Source organism: Biomphalaria glabrata, chromosome 18, assembly GCF_947242115.1.
Source record: "Biomphalaria glabrata chromosome 18, xgBioGlab47.1, whole genome shotgun sequence".
Classification (NCBI taxonomy): Eukaryota; Metazoa; Mollusca; class Gastropoda; family Planorbidae; genus Biomphalaria; species Biomphalaria glabrata.
This window is the reverse complement of record NC_074728.1, coordinates 11,520,109-11,538,544: the sequence shown is the minus strand read 5'-3', so window position 1 is coordinate 11,538,544 and position 18,436 is coordinate 11,520,109. Positions and strand designations below refer to the sequence as shown.

Here is an 18,436-nt window from a genome sequence, read left to right as displayed (position 1 = left end):
GAATTATAATTGTAATTATTCTTATTCACTTGTACTATTTTATTTTTAACTAGATTCTATTTACAGATTCAGATAAAAGATTATGAATTTGATTGATTATAGATAGAACTAAAATTTTGTAAATGTTTTTTGTAACAAAATTAAACTAAACCGGTGGCTAAAAAAAGTAAGGAGTAAAGTCAAGTTACCGTATACTAATACCCAAGTGACTTTGTGATTTGCGAGTTTGTCAGTTGTTTGTTTGTTGTTTTTTTTTAATAAATATTTTACTAAGTTACTTATTAGTAGATCTAATAATAGTAATAGTATTAATAGTAAGTAGATGAGATCTAGAGACTATTATCCTAGATTAAATATTGAATACATTGAGAATCTAGATTGATTCAGATCTTTTAGTAGGTGATAGATCTAGACTAGTATAAGTAAATTTAGCGTTTAGACTAGTACTAGTAGGTTAGGTTAGTGATTCAGACAATTCAGTCACCTCTCCCGGATTATCAGTCCGCCATCTTGGCCATGTCACGTGACTGTGTATAACTTTATTTTACTATCCCACTTCATACATCCATAAATGGGGAACGCCCAGAGATAACTATGCGTGTAAATACTCTACAGCTTAATGAATAGTGTTGCTCATTTTATAGAGTTTAACTCTATTTTAAATGGCAACGACACTCCCTCAGTCACGTACTCACGTACCCCAATTCCTTAAATTTTAACGTAGCGCTGCTTTCGGCATTCATAAATAACTGCATAGGCCTATGTATCATTATAATATAATTTATAAAGCTAAACGCATTTACTCTTCTGGTTATAGATTCTATGTGCGTTACGGATTGAGATAGGCCTAGGCTACTGTGTTCGTCAACCCTATGTTAAAATACAACAATTAATCCACTGCAGCCTTGATGGATAGCTTATTAAATTAAGCCAGGGCCGGCATTGGGTAATTGAATCGAAGGCACTAGACAAAGTAAATATGGTGAAATTAAATTAGAAAGGAACAGCGGGAGAAAAAACGCAATTTATGAAAAACTTGCCTACGTCTATAGTATATCTAAATCGACATAATTAAAATTCATATATCTGATCCAATTTTCGCATTTTATTCTCTTAATTTTTGTTTATTCCCTTTGCCTATAGGCCCCTTCCTAAGGTCGGCCTGATTTAGCTATAGGCTGGCTATTATACAGTGGCGTAGCTACCAATGTGCGGGTGGTGCGGGCCGCACAGGGCACCAAGTGGAGAGGGGCACCAAAATTCCCCCAGTGTGTATTAATTTCCTATTTCCCTGAGCTAAAAACGACTAATTGTATGGACACGAACAAACATGAACTAACGATTTATAAACTAGTCATGACGCTATTTTGTTTCATCTCCTTGACTATTTCTTCAATACAATGTAAGCTATAGAACAATTTGAATCTAATTTACTAGATTGATTTCGGACACACGGTACATGTTGTTACTACACTGATCAATGCTCTGTAATATAAAGAAGAAGAAGAAGAAAGGCCAACCTTTTTTTTACTTCATTGTTTAGTCCATTAGTTTAATCTAGATATAGAGTCTAGAGTCTAGAGGGTGAAAATCTGTTACATATTGCGCATTCGCCACTATAGGCGAGCTGTTATTGTGTATGAAATAACTGAACAATTAAAAGCAACAAAGCAAGATGAGACGGTTACAATTGAATCCAGAAAAAAATGATGAGGCCGACATCCTGAATGATGAAAAAGAAGAAAATACTTCAATACCGCAGGTTCTAGAGACTAAAGGACAGCACACAAGCATGTCTTTAGTACACTCCTCAAAAATTCATACTGAAGAAGCTGAACCATCAGACAGTGTAAACAATACAGAAAGCAGGATAATAAACTCTAGACTGAACGACATTGGAGATTGGCCTGATGTCATCATAGATAATACTCGCATACACCTTGCCACTCAAGGATCTGAAACAGGTCAGCGTATGGACAGTCAATTCAGAGAGGTGTATAGACATCAAGAATCAGCAAAAGGAAAGGCTAGAAAGCTTCCAAAGGCTTGGTTTTTTCCGGCAAATGTAAAACGGTGAGGAAATTCTTAGAAAGTGGATGTGTTATTCGCCAAAAAAAGAATCCTTATTTTGCTTCCCCTGCATACTCTTCTCAACAAGATCAAGTACCAAATCTTCATTTAAATCCAAAGATTGATTCAATGATTGGTGGAGGTTATCCACGAAAATAGAAAAACATGAGACCAGAAGAGCTCACATTCAGTCATCGCTTGCTTGGAGGGAACTTGAAGTTCGCCTGAGAGTAGGGAACAGTATTGACAACAAGGCCCAAGATTTGATTATACAAGAGACGAAAACCTGGTGAGACTACCTGAAGACAATCTTGGACATCATTCATCATTCAAATCTGGTACTTCGTGGGCATCGCGAGCGAGCAGAAGAAGTGTTGGAAGGGCAAAATCAAGGCAATTTCTTGGAGTTAGTAAACTTACTATCAAAGTACGATCCACTCTTGAGGGAGCATTTGCTTCGAACTAAGCTTTGTTCCAGACCGAATACATACATGTCTCCACAAATACAAAATGAATTTATTACAATATTGGAGAATCACGGTAAAAACAAATCATACAGCAAGTAAAACAAGCCAAATATTTCTCTATTATTTTTTACAGTACACCTGACATCTCAAAGCTGGATCAAAACTTCCGAAATAAATTGTACGGTACGTTGTCATGGATAATGACGGGTGTGCAAGTTCATGAGTCTTTTTTTTGACTTCATCGACACAAAGGACAAGCATGCTGCTGAAATCGCTGAGATGATTCTAGAGAAACTGCGTTCGGATGGCTTAGACATAATGGACTGCAGGGGTCAAGGCTATGATAATGCTGCGGTCATGAAAGGTCAAAAAACGTATTCTAGAAGTCAATCCCAAAGCACTATTCATTGCCTGCTCAAGTCATTCTCTTAATTTAGCAGGAATTCGAGCTGCTGAAGCTGAAGTCAATTCGGTAACATTTTTTGGTACACTGGACCGTTTACACGCCTTTTTCTCAACTTCAACACACCGCTGGGATATCCTCATCAAAATAACCGGAACTAGCCTTAAACGTTTAGTTGAGACCCGCTGGAGCGCCAGAGGAGAAGCCGTCTAGATGGTTAGGGATAAATTTTCTAAAATTATAGAAACTCTGGAGACATTAACTAGCAGAGATGAAAATTCATCGGCTAGATCCGAAGCAGGTAGATTATTAGTTGCTACTCAGTCTTTTAATTTTCTCACCTATCTTGGATTTTGGGCTCCTGTATTAATTATACGCAGGTCTAACTTCAAAAACAAGGATTGTCTATTCGAGACTGCTCACTCAAACTAAAAAAAATAGAGACATTTTTAAGTAGTAATCGAGAGGACATCGCTGAAGTCAGCATTACCTTTGCCGAAAGCGTGTGCTCAAAACTGAGAATCAGTACAAAACCCCAAAAACGTATCGGCCATAAGAAAAAGATGCCTGGTGAGAAAAGTGACGACTCTGTACTTACACACAAAGAAGAACTACGAAGGGAAATTTGTTCTACCTTGGACAGGATTGTTCAAGAAATAATCATCCGATTCGAGCAACTTCATGATGTAGCAGATTGATATGAATTTTTGTCGCCTTCCCAGCAATTATAAATAAATCCTCAGGTCGAAATCAATATCGATAGTACTCCTAGCGACATTGATAAAAACGAATTTCTGCTGGAGCGAAAAAAGCTTCAACGGTTTGTCACAGTTTCATCAGAAGCCTCCGAACTTCCAAAACAAGGACCTGTTGGGCTCTTGAATTTTATAAAAAAATATCAGCTAGATGATTCAGTCCCGAATATCGTCATCATGATTCGCCTATTTTTTACTATTGCGGTAAGCGTCGTTACATGCGAGAGAAGTTTTTCCAAACTTAAACTGATCATGAATTACTTGCGATCAACGATGACAAATTTACGACTCACTAATTTGGCCATTTCGTCCATTGAACAAGAGCTGGTGGAAAAAATTGAGTTCGATAAAATTATTGATACTTTTGCCAGCAAGAAAGCGCGTAAAATTCACTTGTAGTATGTTTATGTAAAAGTGATTTTTTGAATTAACAATATTTGATTAATGAATACATATTATTTTGAACAAAAAAGTAAGGTTTTGCAATGTTATTATATAGTTATCTTTTCCTTTTTTTTTGGGGGGGGGGGGGGGAGGGGGGGGCATCAAGATGAGGTACCACACCAGGCATCATATACTCTAGCTACGCCACTGCTATTAAATATATATAGACCGAATAGCTGGATGTGAAATAAGTCGTGTCTGGCATCTTAAGATAGTTCTTCTGATATTTTCTTCTTGCTTTTCTATATTAATGATGGGCGTAGCCAGGATTTTTTTCTTTTTTTTTTTTTTTGGGGGGGGGGAGTTTTTTTCTCACTAGATTACTAGTCACTAGATTCCGATCTCCCCCCCCCCCCCCGGCTATACCCATGAAATCAAGTATATAGTAGTGTGTCTGTTACTGGGGGGGGGGGGGGTTGTAAAAAAAAATTCCTTTTTCAGACCTTGTGGGCGTATTTTCCTTTTTTTTTTTCTTTCTCTACTGCACGCTGATTAGCAAAAACGACTTTTCAACTTTATTATTATCTTCTTATCTTATATAATACAGACGTTACTTCAAAAAAAGAAGATGATTACGTTCGACGCGTCATGCATTCAGTCATGCATATTAACCAATGACTTAAATTCTGCCAAGTCACTGGTTTTCCTGGCTAGCTCAGGCAACCCATTCCATGCTCTAATAGCACTAGGGAATAAGGAGTATTTGTACAAATTTGTCCTAGCATATGGGACGAGGAATGTGCCTTTATCTTTGTGTCTTTCAGAGTATTTTATTAAATTTTGTTTTGAATTGGAAGATTATGATTCAGTGTTTTATGTATGATTGCTATTTTACTTTTGAGCCTTCTGTCCTGAAGGCTTTCTAAATTTAGTGATTTTACTAAAGGTGTTACTCTGGTTAAATGTGAATATTCGTTTGTTATGAATCTCACTGCTCTATTTTGTGTCTGTTCCAGTTTCTTAATGTTTTCTTGAGTTGAAGGGGTCCCAAACGGAGGATGCATATTCTATTATTGGCCTAACCAAGGTTATGCATCAGAATGCTAAATGAATACTAAATGATCTTTGTTTATGTTAAGTTAAAAATTACTGCTTTCATTTAAACACAAACACCTGGTCATAAGGGGGGTGGTAAAAAAAAGGTGAATTTGTGCAATTAATACAGAAGATATGAAGGAATAAGCCCGATTGATGTATTATATCCAATTGTTTTGAACAAGCAGGGCATTTTTACACTTTAGATCAATGCCTGCCAGCCGGAGGAAACAACCCCAAAAAGGAAGACATGACCTCCGTTTGCCGGACATCTTAACACTACGGCTACCTCATTCTTTACATAAGTAGGCTATTATCTGCCCCCTTAGCGGGTAGGCCTACTGTCTCTATATAAAACAAAATTTCATTTCATTTAATTACGACTAATTGTTACAATAATTGGTAGCTTTTTTTTTATTATTGATTCGTGTGTTGTCAGAGCATGATTAACTGTGTAATGTTTTAACAGACAAAGTGATATAGCCTAAGCTTTGTAAAAAGGACCTGTCGATGACTCTTACAATAATTGATGGGAGCTTTGTAATACACAAGTTGCCTAGTAGTTTCATAAACGAAGTCTTAAAACTAAGATTATGTCCCTCTCAAGTCTTACAAGACTATGTTACTCTAGCTTTACAACTAAGATTATGTCCCTCTCAAGTCTTACAAGACCTTGTTACTCTAGCTTTACAACTAAGATTATGTCCCTCTCAAGTCTTACAGGACTATGTTACTCTAGCTTTACAACTAAGATTATGTCACTCTCAAGTCTTACAAGACTATGTTACTCTAGCTTTACAACTAAGATTATGTCACTCTCAAGTCTTACAATTATGACCGAGTTACTCTCAAGCCTAACAACTAAGACCACCTAACCCAAAAAGTAAGCAGACAGCTACAGAGTGAATACATAAACAATTTAATATCTAAGGATAACAACAAAAACCTATGTTCATACATTAAGTCCAAGAAAACAATAGGAGTAGCACCATTAAAAGGAGAAGATTACACATCATGATAATGAAACTAAAGCTAACATACTAAATAAATAGGCCTACTTTGCATCAGCATTCTCAGCCCTAGGAGACAAAGACATATTACTTAATTTGAACTAAGTAGACAACGTAGGAGATATATCGAAGTACAAAAAAAAAAAGAGGATCCAAAAACTATTAGCGAATATTAAACCTAATAAAGCGTCTGGACCTGATGGTATTCCAGCTAGATTACTCAAAGAACTAAGCAATGAGCTAGCACCAGTGTTCAAAATACTTTTTCAGGCATCGCTTAACCAGGGCAGAAAACCAAGGGACTGGAAAGAAGCTAACGTCACCCTCATATTTAAAAAAGGAGAAAAATCTGACCCAGGAAACTACAGACCAATATCACTAACCTAGAACAACATCATAGACCGCTTAGACAATTATAATGTCCTTAATTACTCAATACCAACATGGCTTTAGGAAATATATATCAAGTGAAACACAACTAATAGGAGTAATGAATGATTTTTCCAAAGATTTAGATAATAGTGATCAAATCGATGCTATCTTATTAGATTTTTCCAAGGCTTTTGACAAAGTTCACCACCATAGTTTGCTTACAAAATTAAAAAATACTTTGGCATTGATAGTCCATTGCATCAGGGAGCTCAAAATACGCTGTTAGAAAGAGAATAAACTGTAATATTAAATGGCTCTAAATCAACACCAGTAAACAGTAAACTCAGGTGTACCTCAAGGTACAGTCTTAGGTCCACTACTATTTTACTTTACATAAATGATTTACCAAATTGCATTAGTCCAGGAACAAATGTCAGATTATTTGCAGACGATTGCATAATTTATAGAACAATAAAAAAATTAAAAAAAAACAAGATACAGAAATTTCACAAAGAGAATTAGATCTAGATGAATTACAGAAATGGGAATCAAATTGGAGCATGTCTTTCCACCCAGAAAAATGTCAGTTATTAAGAGTAACAAAAAAAAAATAAAACAAATTAATTCCACTTATCTTATTCATGGTAAACTAATAACAGTCCAAAAACGCAAAATACCAAGGTGTTATAATAAATGAAAAACTGTCATGGAATCCCCATATTGATGACAATATCAAACAAATCTAACAAAGCATTAGGGTTTATTAAAAGAAATTTATATAAATGAAATAAGGACATAAAACTAAAATGTTATTTAACCTTGGTTAGGTTGATAATAGAATATGCATCCTCTGTTTGGGACCATGGACCACTCAACTCAAGAAAATATTAAGAAACTGGAACAGACACAAAATAGAGCAGTGAGATTCATAATAAACGAATATTCACATTAACTATAGTAATAGGCCTACCTTTAGTAAAATCACTAAATTTAGAAACTCTTCAGGAGAGAAGACTCAAAAGTAAAGAAGCAATTATACTTCAAACACTGAACCATAATCTTCAAATACAAAACCTAACAAGATGACAAAGAGAGTATGTGTTATTTTAGATAACCTTTTGGTATTGATTTGTGATAAAAAAAAAAAAAAAAGAAAGAAAAGAACAAGGTATCGAGCTTGTACTTCGGCAAGTCAAAAATTCAATGATTGCATTTTTTTGATTTGATTTGTTTACCTGTGATGATGGTGGCCTACAATGAGAATCCTCTCCATCTAGATCTAAAGCTTTCAGTGAAGTATTTTAGATCTATAATGCAAATATTTGTGAACAAACAACAAGGCAATGGTCACATTTTTTTTATTTCAGATCAAGTTGTGTAGTTCTAACAATGACAGAAATTTGGATTGAATTGCTCTATCAGGCAATGCATGGTGGACAGTACATGGTGGTGGTACTAAGCAATCAAAGAGTTGGCAACAACAACCAAACTTGACGGGGGCACACAAAGCTGTATAAAACTACCATTTAAAGATAATGATTTGATGGCTGTACTGGTCACATTGGCAAAGGAGATTTAATTAGACAGCCTTTATGATATGAAATTCTATTTATCTCCTTGGCTTTACAGCTAATGGTGGGGGAGGGGGAAGAAAGGCCGGGGAGAGCGAAGTTGGCCTGGTATCAGCATTTATTCAGACCATCCCCCCCCCCCCCCAACAAATCAAGGTCTGTCTCCACATTGTTTGTAGGAGTACGTGTGTTTTTAAACCAAAGTGACAAACCAAGGACATTCTGTTGCCAACTCAATGACTAAAAAAAAAAGAGCGAAATAAATCTAGCCAAAAATGTATTAACATAATTAGAATGCTTATCTTTCATGCTTCTATGAAGAGACAAAATAATAAAAAAGGAAGTTTTCCCTAACCCATTACAAAAAAAAAAAAAATGTATTTGTCTAAATCTATGGTGAACAATATATGAATGATAATGAGTAACAAACACTTATCTCTAAATAACAAGACATGGAAGCTACTTTAAAAACCATAGCTGGATATGTACATTTTGTTTTTTTCATAACAAGATCTATATATTTAAAGGACTGCTGCCATTGGAAATAACTATTTTGTTTTTATATGGTCCTTACACAGAGAGAGTGAGAGGCATTCCAAACACACAACTACATGCATGCACACGTCAAATGTACACTCAAGTGAAATGGAGATAACTAATTTGACTGCATCAAACAAAAATAGTCCTAATTGAAATTGTTCCAGCTTACTTAAAAGGACAAATTAAATCCTGGTTATCATGTGCTATTGTTTTCTATTTAAACCAAATCAAATGATCATGAAATAAGTTATGACTAGGTTTGTTCACAGGTAATGGACAACTGCCACTATTCCTTAATGAGACCTGAGTCAGTCTTCAGGAAACTAAAAACAGAAAAAATAAGTACAATTCATAAAAATGTAATGTAAAAATCTGACAATATCCACTGTAAGATGACACAGGGTATGGTTTACAGAATTCCTCTAGTCTATGTGTTTTTATAAGACAGACTTTGTTAGGCAATGTTATAAAAATCAAACAGTGAATATAAATTTGGTGCTAATGACATAGCACATACAATAACCTGCAGCACATGCCATTAACTAGTGTCTTCTTTAATCTTTAAATCCAAAACTTTACTTATAATTTACTTTAAAACATTACAAGCAATAGTTTCTTTTCTTATTAAAAGGTAAAATTATGAAACGATAAGTCATTTGTACACATAACTGACTAGACTTGAGTCATGATTTCATCTACCAGTAAGAGGTATAGCCTTGCCCTGACCACATAATTGTCAAATGAACTCTGTGCTAAAACACTTTTTAGTTTTAAACTTCACAACAATAATGCATATATTATATTACTACTCAAGAAGATCAAAATGAGTAGCATTGAAAAAAAAAACAACTTAAGATACAAATCGACAAAGAATAAACATTTTAGTTTTTATCATACACTATTAAAAATAAAACTCAAATTATATTTAAAAAAAGCGTTTGAAGTAGAAATACTGGAAAACTAAAATTCACTAAATTCAGAAATAGTTGACTTTATACTAATCATAACTAGAGGTTTTTGATAGCTGACTGTGTTGATTTACAATTGACAATTATATTTGGTTTTAAGTTAAACTCAACAATGAAAGCATGATTCTACAGATATGCAAAAATGTTCCAAAAATTTTTTTTTTATATCAATTCTAATTTTTTTTTCAATTGTTATGCAGGTTTCACAAAGTAATTTAAAAAAAATGAAATCATGTTAGCTTTATTCTAAACAACATAGACACTTCCTTTCAAACAGAGTGAAAACAAATGCCCATAAATCCAGGTTTATTGGTACGTCTGCACAAATGTTGTAAATGAACTCAGATATAGAAACAGCAAAAATGACTGATGTAGGATGACTTGACTTCCAAGACAGTAATAAACCCTGAGAAATTAAGGAAATTGGACATAGGAAAAAAATGAAAACAATTGCAGGAACAAAAATATCTCTTTGCCGTCTTGTAAGCATCTGTTTAGTGAATGAAAGTCAACAGGACAAAAGTTGCTACAATATCTAGAACAATCTTATTGCAAAGGAAATCATTTTTTTTTTTAAATGTTCATTAAAAAAACAAACAAACATAAAACTTAATTTAATGCAAATATATTGAAAAAAAAAAAAAACCCACTTAGAAATGATATTAAAATATAAACCACAACATCAAAAATATATTACAAGACATATATAACAAACAATTAATAGTAACAGGCAATACTAAATACTTTTATTGTTATGTACAAAAGAAAAAGTCTGCTCCTCTGATATTGCTCAAGTTGTATGTACATAAAAAAAAATGCTGTAGATTTGATCAGTAGATAAACTTTACAAAAAATGTGTACGGCCAATTTGGATGGGGAGAGGAAAAAAAAAGAAACCAGTTTGATTTTAAATAAGTATATATTGCTCCTAGTGGGAACTTAGTGAATCAACAGTTACATCAACAAAGTAACGCCTTGGGGAACTTACATGAAAAATAACCAACTCAACAACAATGAAATATTATTAATGAGCTGAAAACATTATAGTTCACAAAATGTAACAAAAAAATCTCTTCCTTGCTATTAAATAACAATAATTTGAACTAAAAACTGTAAAATCAAACATTGTCTCAAATACATTAAAAACTTATATATTTATTTAGATACAGAACCATTATTTTTTTTGAAATAGATTCTTAACTTAAGATTAAAACAAAAATGTATGTATGTATCAAAAATAGGATAAAGCAACTAAATGTCAAAAAATTGATAATTCTTTTTTTTTTTTTAAATAATATTTTAAACTTAACATCACTAAAGTCAAGCCACTACTTTAGAGGCAATTAATCTTCTTTACAACTAAATTGTTTGTTTTTTTTGTAAATGTTTCAGTACATTTGCAATAAATTGAATTTTATTGAAAAAAGTAAATAAATAAATTCTGAATTTACTTGAACAAAAATAAAGTTTTCACACAACAAAAATCTTAACATGAAGTGAAGTCTGACACAAGACTATTTAGCCATCTAGCATCAACTTCCAACAGGACCTAACAAATTAGTCCTAAAAAAAAATAAAAAAATTTACACAGACCTTTAGCTTGCATCGTATAAAGGTTTTAGAATTTTTGAACAATGTTCTTTTCACCCACGTATTGGGACCTTTCATTTATTTCAGCAATATGGCTCTTTAAGCTCTAGTCTTGGGTTTTAGTTTTGTTGTTCTCATTTATATATCCCTGGGGTGGTATCTCCTTTTTAATGATTGAAGTCACCAGCGAAGTAATTTTACAAATGATAATCCCACAAACAATTTGGTCACAATGTCAAACCAAAGCACCACCTCTGTGTCACACTGGAAGTCGTGTCATGTTCAGTAACAAATCAACAGAGAAACTCATGAGACAATGTCAAATGTAAACAACAGCAAAATGTTTTTCAAAAATGTAAAATATATTTACAGCACTGATATATAATGTCTAGAAAAAAAAAAGACACTATCGTATAGAATTGTGGCTTTAAAAGTGACTGGAGATTTTAATAATATATATAAAATGTAAAAATATATAAGTACCCTTGTTCAAAATGTATATAATATATTTTAACTAAAACCCTTACAGCTTTAATTAGCATTTTGTTTTTAAAATACAACTTCTTCAGTTTTGAAAGATTAATAAAAAAAATAATAATTCAATCCATATGTAAAATCTCACGTTTCAACAACTGGTTAGTCTTGTTAAAAATAAATCAGTAGAATGTAAAGTCATTGTAAAATATATGCCTAAATATAATGCATGTACAAACTAAACATTAAATTTAGTCAGAAATGTCTGCTAAAAAAAATAACTTTATGAAAAACATTTCATTCATAAAGATATTATCTTAAAAGTTACCAAAATTCATAAATTTAAATTATATTCAAAGAAAAGTTTCCATCATCAACTCTGTTAAATAGTGTTTTTTATACATCAGTAAAAAAAAAAAGAGTCATTAGAGTCACTAGCATCACTTACTATGATGTTTAACTAACAATGTGCTCCATGATTTTGTAGTTTACAAACACTTTTAGGACACCAATAGTCACAACAAGGTTTTTGTACAAGAACTTCAACAAGGCCAACCACTAGAATTTATAACCAAAAAAATGAATTATGTGACGATATTAAAGCTTTCAAGGTATTTAAATGTGAAAAAAAAAAACATCAGAAATTATAAATATTTATACATGAGATTACTTAAATAATGGGAGTAAAAATTGCATATATATTTATCTTTGTTGTTCATGTCTATTATAATAGATTTCTAAAATTTCAAGCATGAGAAAATACCATTTTTTACATTTATATAATATCTTCAACATAGAATCATAGAAGAGACATACAAAACCATTAAAACCATTTTTATGGTTCTTAGTGAGCAAGCCTTTTAATGACCCTCTGAAAACACTAGAAAATTTATTCCAATCGGCCTAATGATTAAATTGTTGTATATTTCTAAAAAAATGTTCTCCTATCAAATGAAAGCTCTCTCTCTGACCAGCAAGAGATTCAAACCCTTATCCAGGTAATTCAACCTTTACATTACAGCTTTCTATGGATTAAATTTATATAAGACAATTATATTTTGCCAAATAGCAAACAAATCCAAAAAAAAAAATAATTTTAATTAAAATAAATTATTACTTTGAATTATAAAATTATTTATAAAGAATTTTTTTGCTTAATAGTTATTTGTGAAATGGTGACAAAAACAAAAAAATGTGACAATTAATGTAAGGTGAAAATGTTTGCTTAAAAATGATCTTCTGATGGATAGTGTGTATAGATTACTTACTGAAAGAGAAAAGAACACAAAAAAAAAAAAAAAGCTATGTACAAACTAAAAACAAATCAAAGCGTTACTTTTAACTTGTGATATTAAAAGCTCATTTAAATAAATCATAAATTAAGTACTAAGTAGATGTGTAGTAACAAAGTGACATTGAATATTGAACATGCATGTGTATAATTGGAACCATTATTTTTATGTCCTCCTAAACCACAAAGGAGAAAAATCGGAACTCGACACATTTCAAAAACGAAAAAAAAAAAATTACGAGACAAACAGTGTATTGCACCTTAGATTTGACCTAGATTAGCAAATAAATAATTCGCCTAGATTGCATGAGGTATTAAGACTAGCTACACTGTGATTCTGTTCTGCCTTTCAGATTACCATTCAGGAAACCACTTGTAGACCACACATATAATTGCATAGCCTTGAAATTTGTATATATAATGAAAACTGATATTTCTGCAATATAGTAGACCTAAAAATAAAAAAAAAAACTAATACTAATCAGGTAACAGTAGAACAATTTGACAATGCAAGTATTGCTTGTGATGAAACGTTTTCTGCTCTATACAATTGTATTGCTTGAAGTGATCAGTTTCAATGAATTCCAAATCAATATGTTTAAACAACTAGCAGGAATGAAAAATATTTCTCGTCTAAAGGTTTGTGTTGTATGTATAGTATTTCTTTTTATCTCCACCGGTTTGTTGGTGTAAGCAGCTTGACAACCACTAAAATAGGCATTATCATTTTTTTACATATTTTTTTTAAGCCAGTATTTTCTTATTGCACCATTTGAACATAATGAATTATAATGAGTAATTGTGACCAGTGCAAAAATGTCAAAGCCTGTTGAAAAAATCTAGTATTGATGTCTGCCGAGGTGCAATGATTACTTGTTTCTCAATGAAATCTTCTAACTGGTTCAAGCAGCCAAACATATCTACAGCCTCATTTCTGGATGTTGCTGTTGATTCAACTAACCTGCGCAGCAGCAGAAGGGCATTATGAGCTTCACGCAGGGAAGGAGGTGGAACAGTTTCTTCAGGCTCTTTCACATCCACTGTTATTGTACAATTGTGGCTTCTGTGAAACAAACTTGGTTTCTCATTCTCTTCTGCAACACATCCAGTAGTAGCCCCAGTGGAGACTGCTAAAGTTTCAGACACACAGTTCTTAACATTACTATTGCCATTAGATTCTGCATATCCGGAAGTTAGAACAAAGGCTAAAGCAGAAGTGTCACTTGTCATGGAGGTGTTAAAAGTAATGTCCACATCATTGCTTGGATTGCAGTTGGAACCGTTTTCTTCCATAGGAGTGGCAGAAGACAAGATGGGGCTAGTGGAGATCGAAGTCTGGAGGGAAACACAATTGGGTGTGCTTGGAGACACCTGACCACACGACTGAACATCCGAGTCTGGTTGGTTGTCATTGCAGTTTGTACCATTTTCATGAAGTGAATTATTAAGCATTGCCACATGACCAGGTGTGGAGATCATAAAAGCTGCACCATTTGGTAATCGAGATAACTGATTGTCAGGCTTCACTTCTTCTGAAGCACTTGAAATAGCTTCTAAACTCGGTGAGACTTCCATAGATTCTGGAAAAGGCTTACGCATGATGAGGCTATTATCACATGTCAAGCCATTCTGTTTGGAGCGTATGAACCCTGTATTGTAGCAGGTGTTAGAGATTATCTTGCTTACCATACCCATCTGGTCCCAGGTTACCACTCGCTTATCCACAGTAATATAGTCTTCCATGGACATGTCTACTGGAATGTGCAAACTGACCCTCTGGTAAAGGGACCTATAAATCTGTCGCTGCAGCATATGATCAGAACTGACCTCACTAGTAGTTTTGTCACTCTGAGGTATAGAGAATCCAGTTTCCGTAAAACAGTTATGAACTATGTTGGGTGGTAGCCTGTCCCACGCTCTTTTCAAATCATGAAGTGCATCTAAGACACTCCATTGAAAAGGCTTGGCCGACTCATGGGTTTCGAAATGTAAGATCATTCTCTTCAACATTAGCTCTCTGTATTTCCACTTCAAAAAATAAACAATGCCCTTGTTTTGAGACTGCATGCATCGAGATGTGTGTGGCGGAAGAAAAATAAGTTCAACAGATTTAAGGTAGGGGGGCTTCATGTGAGCAGGGCTGGTGTCTACAAGAATGGCAACTTTCTTACCCTCCTTAGTGAAAAAGGTATCTAGCTCTTTAATCCAACTGCAGAAAAATTCAGGAGTCATCCAAGCATTGTAGCTACACTTGTAAGTCACTGGAAAATGTTTCACGCCTCTGAAACACTTTGGGTTACGCTCCTTACCCACACAAAACAAGGGCAGCTTACTAGAACCATCTAGATTAGCAGCAGTCACAACAGTTAACCTCTCCAAGGCATGATCCCCTCCTGCGCAGGTCTGACCCCGCAGGGAATTCATTCCAAAAGGCAGGCATTTAAAATACAACCCTGTTTCCGTAACACTGTAAATGTTGGATGGGGTGTAGGTGCGCAGCAGATCCGGCAGCACTGCCTCTGTCCAATTGGTAGAATCAGTCCATGACGTGAATTCAGCCAAGCAGCTGTCAGCTTCCGCAACACTTGCATCAGAATATTTTAAGCTTGTCCTGACAGGTAAATTGTAGACATGTTTCTCTTTTAACTGAGCATCAGTAGACTCTTCTTTTACTCCACAAGACTTGGCCCAGTGGCCAAGGCCTTTTCTTTCCTTAAACCTGTGTAGCCATCCTGATAATGAAAATTAGAAGCCCATTTTAAATCATCAAGAAAAAAATATATTCAAACTTAAAAAAAAAAAAAAATCTTAAAAAGTAGCAATGGTCAAAGCAGAAATTTCTTGGAACCCTCATTTTGGAAGCAGTAAGACCTTACCACTTTATCAAAGAAATGTTTTACAAATAGAAGAAAATAAAATATGGTACAATCATCATTACCTGTGCTGGCGCAAAAATCATCTAAATTCATATGTCTGGCAAATTCCCTAGCTTTGTTCTCCAATAGGGCATCAGCAACTTCAGAGCCACTTTCAAGTTCCTGTTAAAAAACAATAGTGACATGCATCTGAATCAAAGTTTCATGCTTATAGTATGATTTGAAATTACTGTTAGTTTCTGATAAGATTAGAAAATTTTAGATCTAGATAATCATCTAGAACTAAATAGTAGACTTAAGACTAAAAGTCTGGAATGACTATACTATAGATCTCGATTTCTAGACCTAGATCTAGCTGCTAGGACTAGAATCTAGAGATCTAATGATAATCTAATCTGTAATGACTTACTATAGACTATAGAATGTACTACTAGTCTATAACATTAGATGTCTATATTGAATTTATCTATGACTAGTATGACTAGATTAGATATAGATCTAGATCTAAATATATTTAATCTACATGTTTGACTAGTTTGAGTTTTTGGCACATCGGCACAATTTAGGTCATGTCGTGCCCGTACAATCCTTCAAGTCAAGGGTTACTCTCCCTTCATATCACACGCTATCTATAGATCAATAATCTAGCTAGAATCTAGATCTATTTATAAAATCTATAGTAGACTTGTGTATTGAGATTTAATAATCTTTTACTAGTTTTAGAGCTAGTTTTATTATAAAAATAATTAATCTAGATCTAGATCTTTTTAGTGTGTATACTAGATCTAGATCTAGATCTATTCTATACTCTATAGACAAAAAATAGATCAAGATTTTTTGCCCATTTTGGTAAAACTTTTTTTTTTTACTAGATGATGAGTAGATCTAGATCAGTAAAATGTCATTAAATTGACTTTACTGACTAAATAGATCTAACTAATTGTTACTAATCTAGATCTAGATCTAGGTCAGTCACTGTTAGATAAAGTATCATAAAGGGAAAAGGGGGGGGGATACTTTCTGATTCTGAAGTAACGTCAGTAATTTATAAGATAAGAAGATAAGATAAACATACTTTTTTATACCAAGCCAAAAGCTGATCTTCCAGTCTGCTATACTTTCCCATTCGCAACCTTTTTCTATTGGGTGAAAATTTTGCCATTCGGAATGCATTTTCTATTTTAGATCGAGTCGCAATTATAGAAGACAATGTTGATTTCGAAATTCCAAATTTGTGAGCGAGGTTGGTTTTTCTACCTTCTCCCTCGTCTAATTCTCTTAAAAGTCGTAATTTGTCTTGTAAAGAAAGGCAATGTCTTCTCCTTATTTCAGGAGTGCCTTTATTTGACCCGAGAGGGGACGCCATGTTTAAATTTTGAAGTCTGAAATTGACGGAAGTAAGGCGAAAAGAAAGAAACACAAAAAAAATCTATCAGCGCTTTTCCATACATAAAAATCCACCGATTTCTTATTTGTACGAAACATTGCTAGATCTAGATCTCCACTGCACTGGCAGATACGATTTTTTTTTGGGGGGGGGGGGGGCTTGTAAAGTTTTAAAATAATTGTCTAATATTATACATACAACCCCTATTTTTAATTAAAGGGAAAGTTCTTTCATGCCATTGCATAATTTTTTTTTCTGACCAATGACCTCCTTCACTCTCGAAGCGACTATGGCTATGGGTTATGGATCATTTCTTGGAAATGAGATGAATGCCTGGGCATTAGCTGTGGTCGGAACGATGTCACCCACACATCAGTCCCCCCCCCCCCTCTCTCTCCACGCAGCTGATGTATCCAAAGGAACGGCAGTGCCGATACAGTTTAGGGTCAGCGCCGTCGCAAGTTCTATCAGATTGAACACTGGGTGCTGCAAACTGCCTTAGGATCGCCAGTTCCTGATTTTCCCTCAGGGTTAACTTCCAAAGCCTTGATTGTGTATAGGTGCAAGGCAACAGAGGTTTGAATTAAGAGTCTTCCTTCTGCTCCTAGGTGAGTAGCCAGCCATGGCTAACTAGCCTCTCCTGCCCGAAACTTACTGGTTAAAATTAAGGCGCCAGTTACTCGTCCTTGACTTGGTGTAACTTTAGTTCGCAAACTAAAAATGTGTGAGCACATCCAGAAAGTTGCAAGAAAGGCCTCAGGGAAACTTTGCATTGTGCGGAAGCTGGCATCCTCGAAATGGGGAGCCCGAGCAGACATGCTCCGATCACTGTATCTAGGAGCAGTCCGATCACATATAGACTACAGCCTACCTGTGCAAATTTATAGCTATAGGAGAACTCTTGAACAACTTGATAAAATACAGTCCCAAGCCCTAAGATTTGTCTGATGAACCTTTAGGACAAGCCCAGTAAATGCGGCTGAAATAATGGCTAATGTAGGTAAATTAAACCTTAGGAGGAAAAGGTCAGTACTGACCTGCTTTGAGCGGTATAAAAGGCTGGATGAATACCTCCCAGCTAGAAAATTAGTGGATAGTTAGAAATGCAGAAGACGTATCCAGATGCAGAATTTTATGCATCATGCCACTTGACTATCTGATAAAGTTGGCCTCTCCACCAACC

General features: G+C 34.3%; 2 protein-coding genes across 6 annotated transcripts in view; both read right to left on the bottom strand.

Moving 5' to 3' along the window:
- The window catches only part of LOC106063424 (coronin-1A-like), a 30,832-nt gene extending 30,260 nt beyond the window's left edge, over positions 1-572 (bottom strand). For 4 of the 5 annotated variants that reach the window (XM_056016845.1, XM_056016847.1, XM_056016848.1 and 1 more), the window contains exon 1: positions 485-572. The gene's annotated coding sequence lies outside the window, so the exon portion shown is untranslated. The remainder of the gene's footprint in view (positions 1-484) is intronic. The other variant, XM_056016846.1, reaches the window with a different exon arrangement.
- Positions 573-7,897: 7,325 nt separating this feature from the next.
- Positions 7,898-17,236, bottom strand: LOC106063423 (tigger transposable element-derived protein 4-like). Its single transcript, XM_013221783.2, has 3 exons — positions 16,942-17,236; positions 15,929-16,028; positions 7,898-15,722 (listed from the first exon to the last, which is right to left on the bottom strand). The coding sequence occupies exons 1-3, from the start codon at positions 17,230-17,232 to the stop codon at positions 13,810-13,812; spliced, it is 2,304 nt and encodes a 767-aa protein (XP_013077237.2). The 5' UTR covers positions 17,233-17,236; the 3' UTR covers positions 7,898-13,809.
- Positions 17,237-18,436: the final 1,200 nt, after the last annotated feature.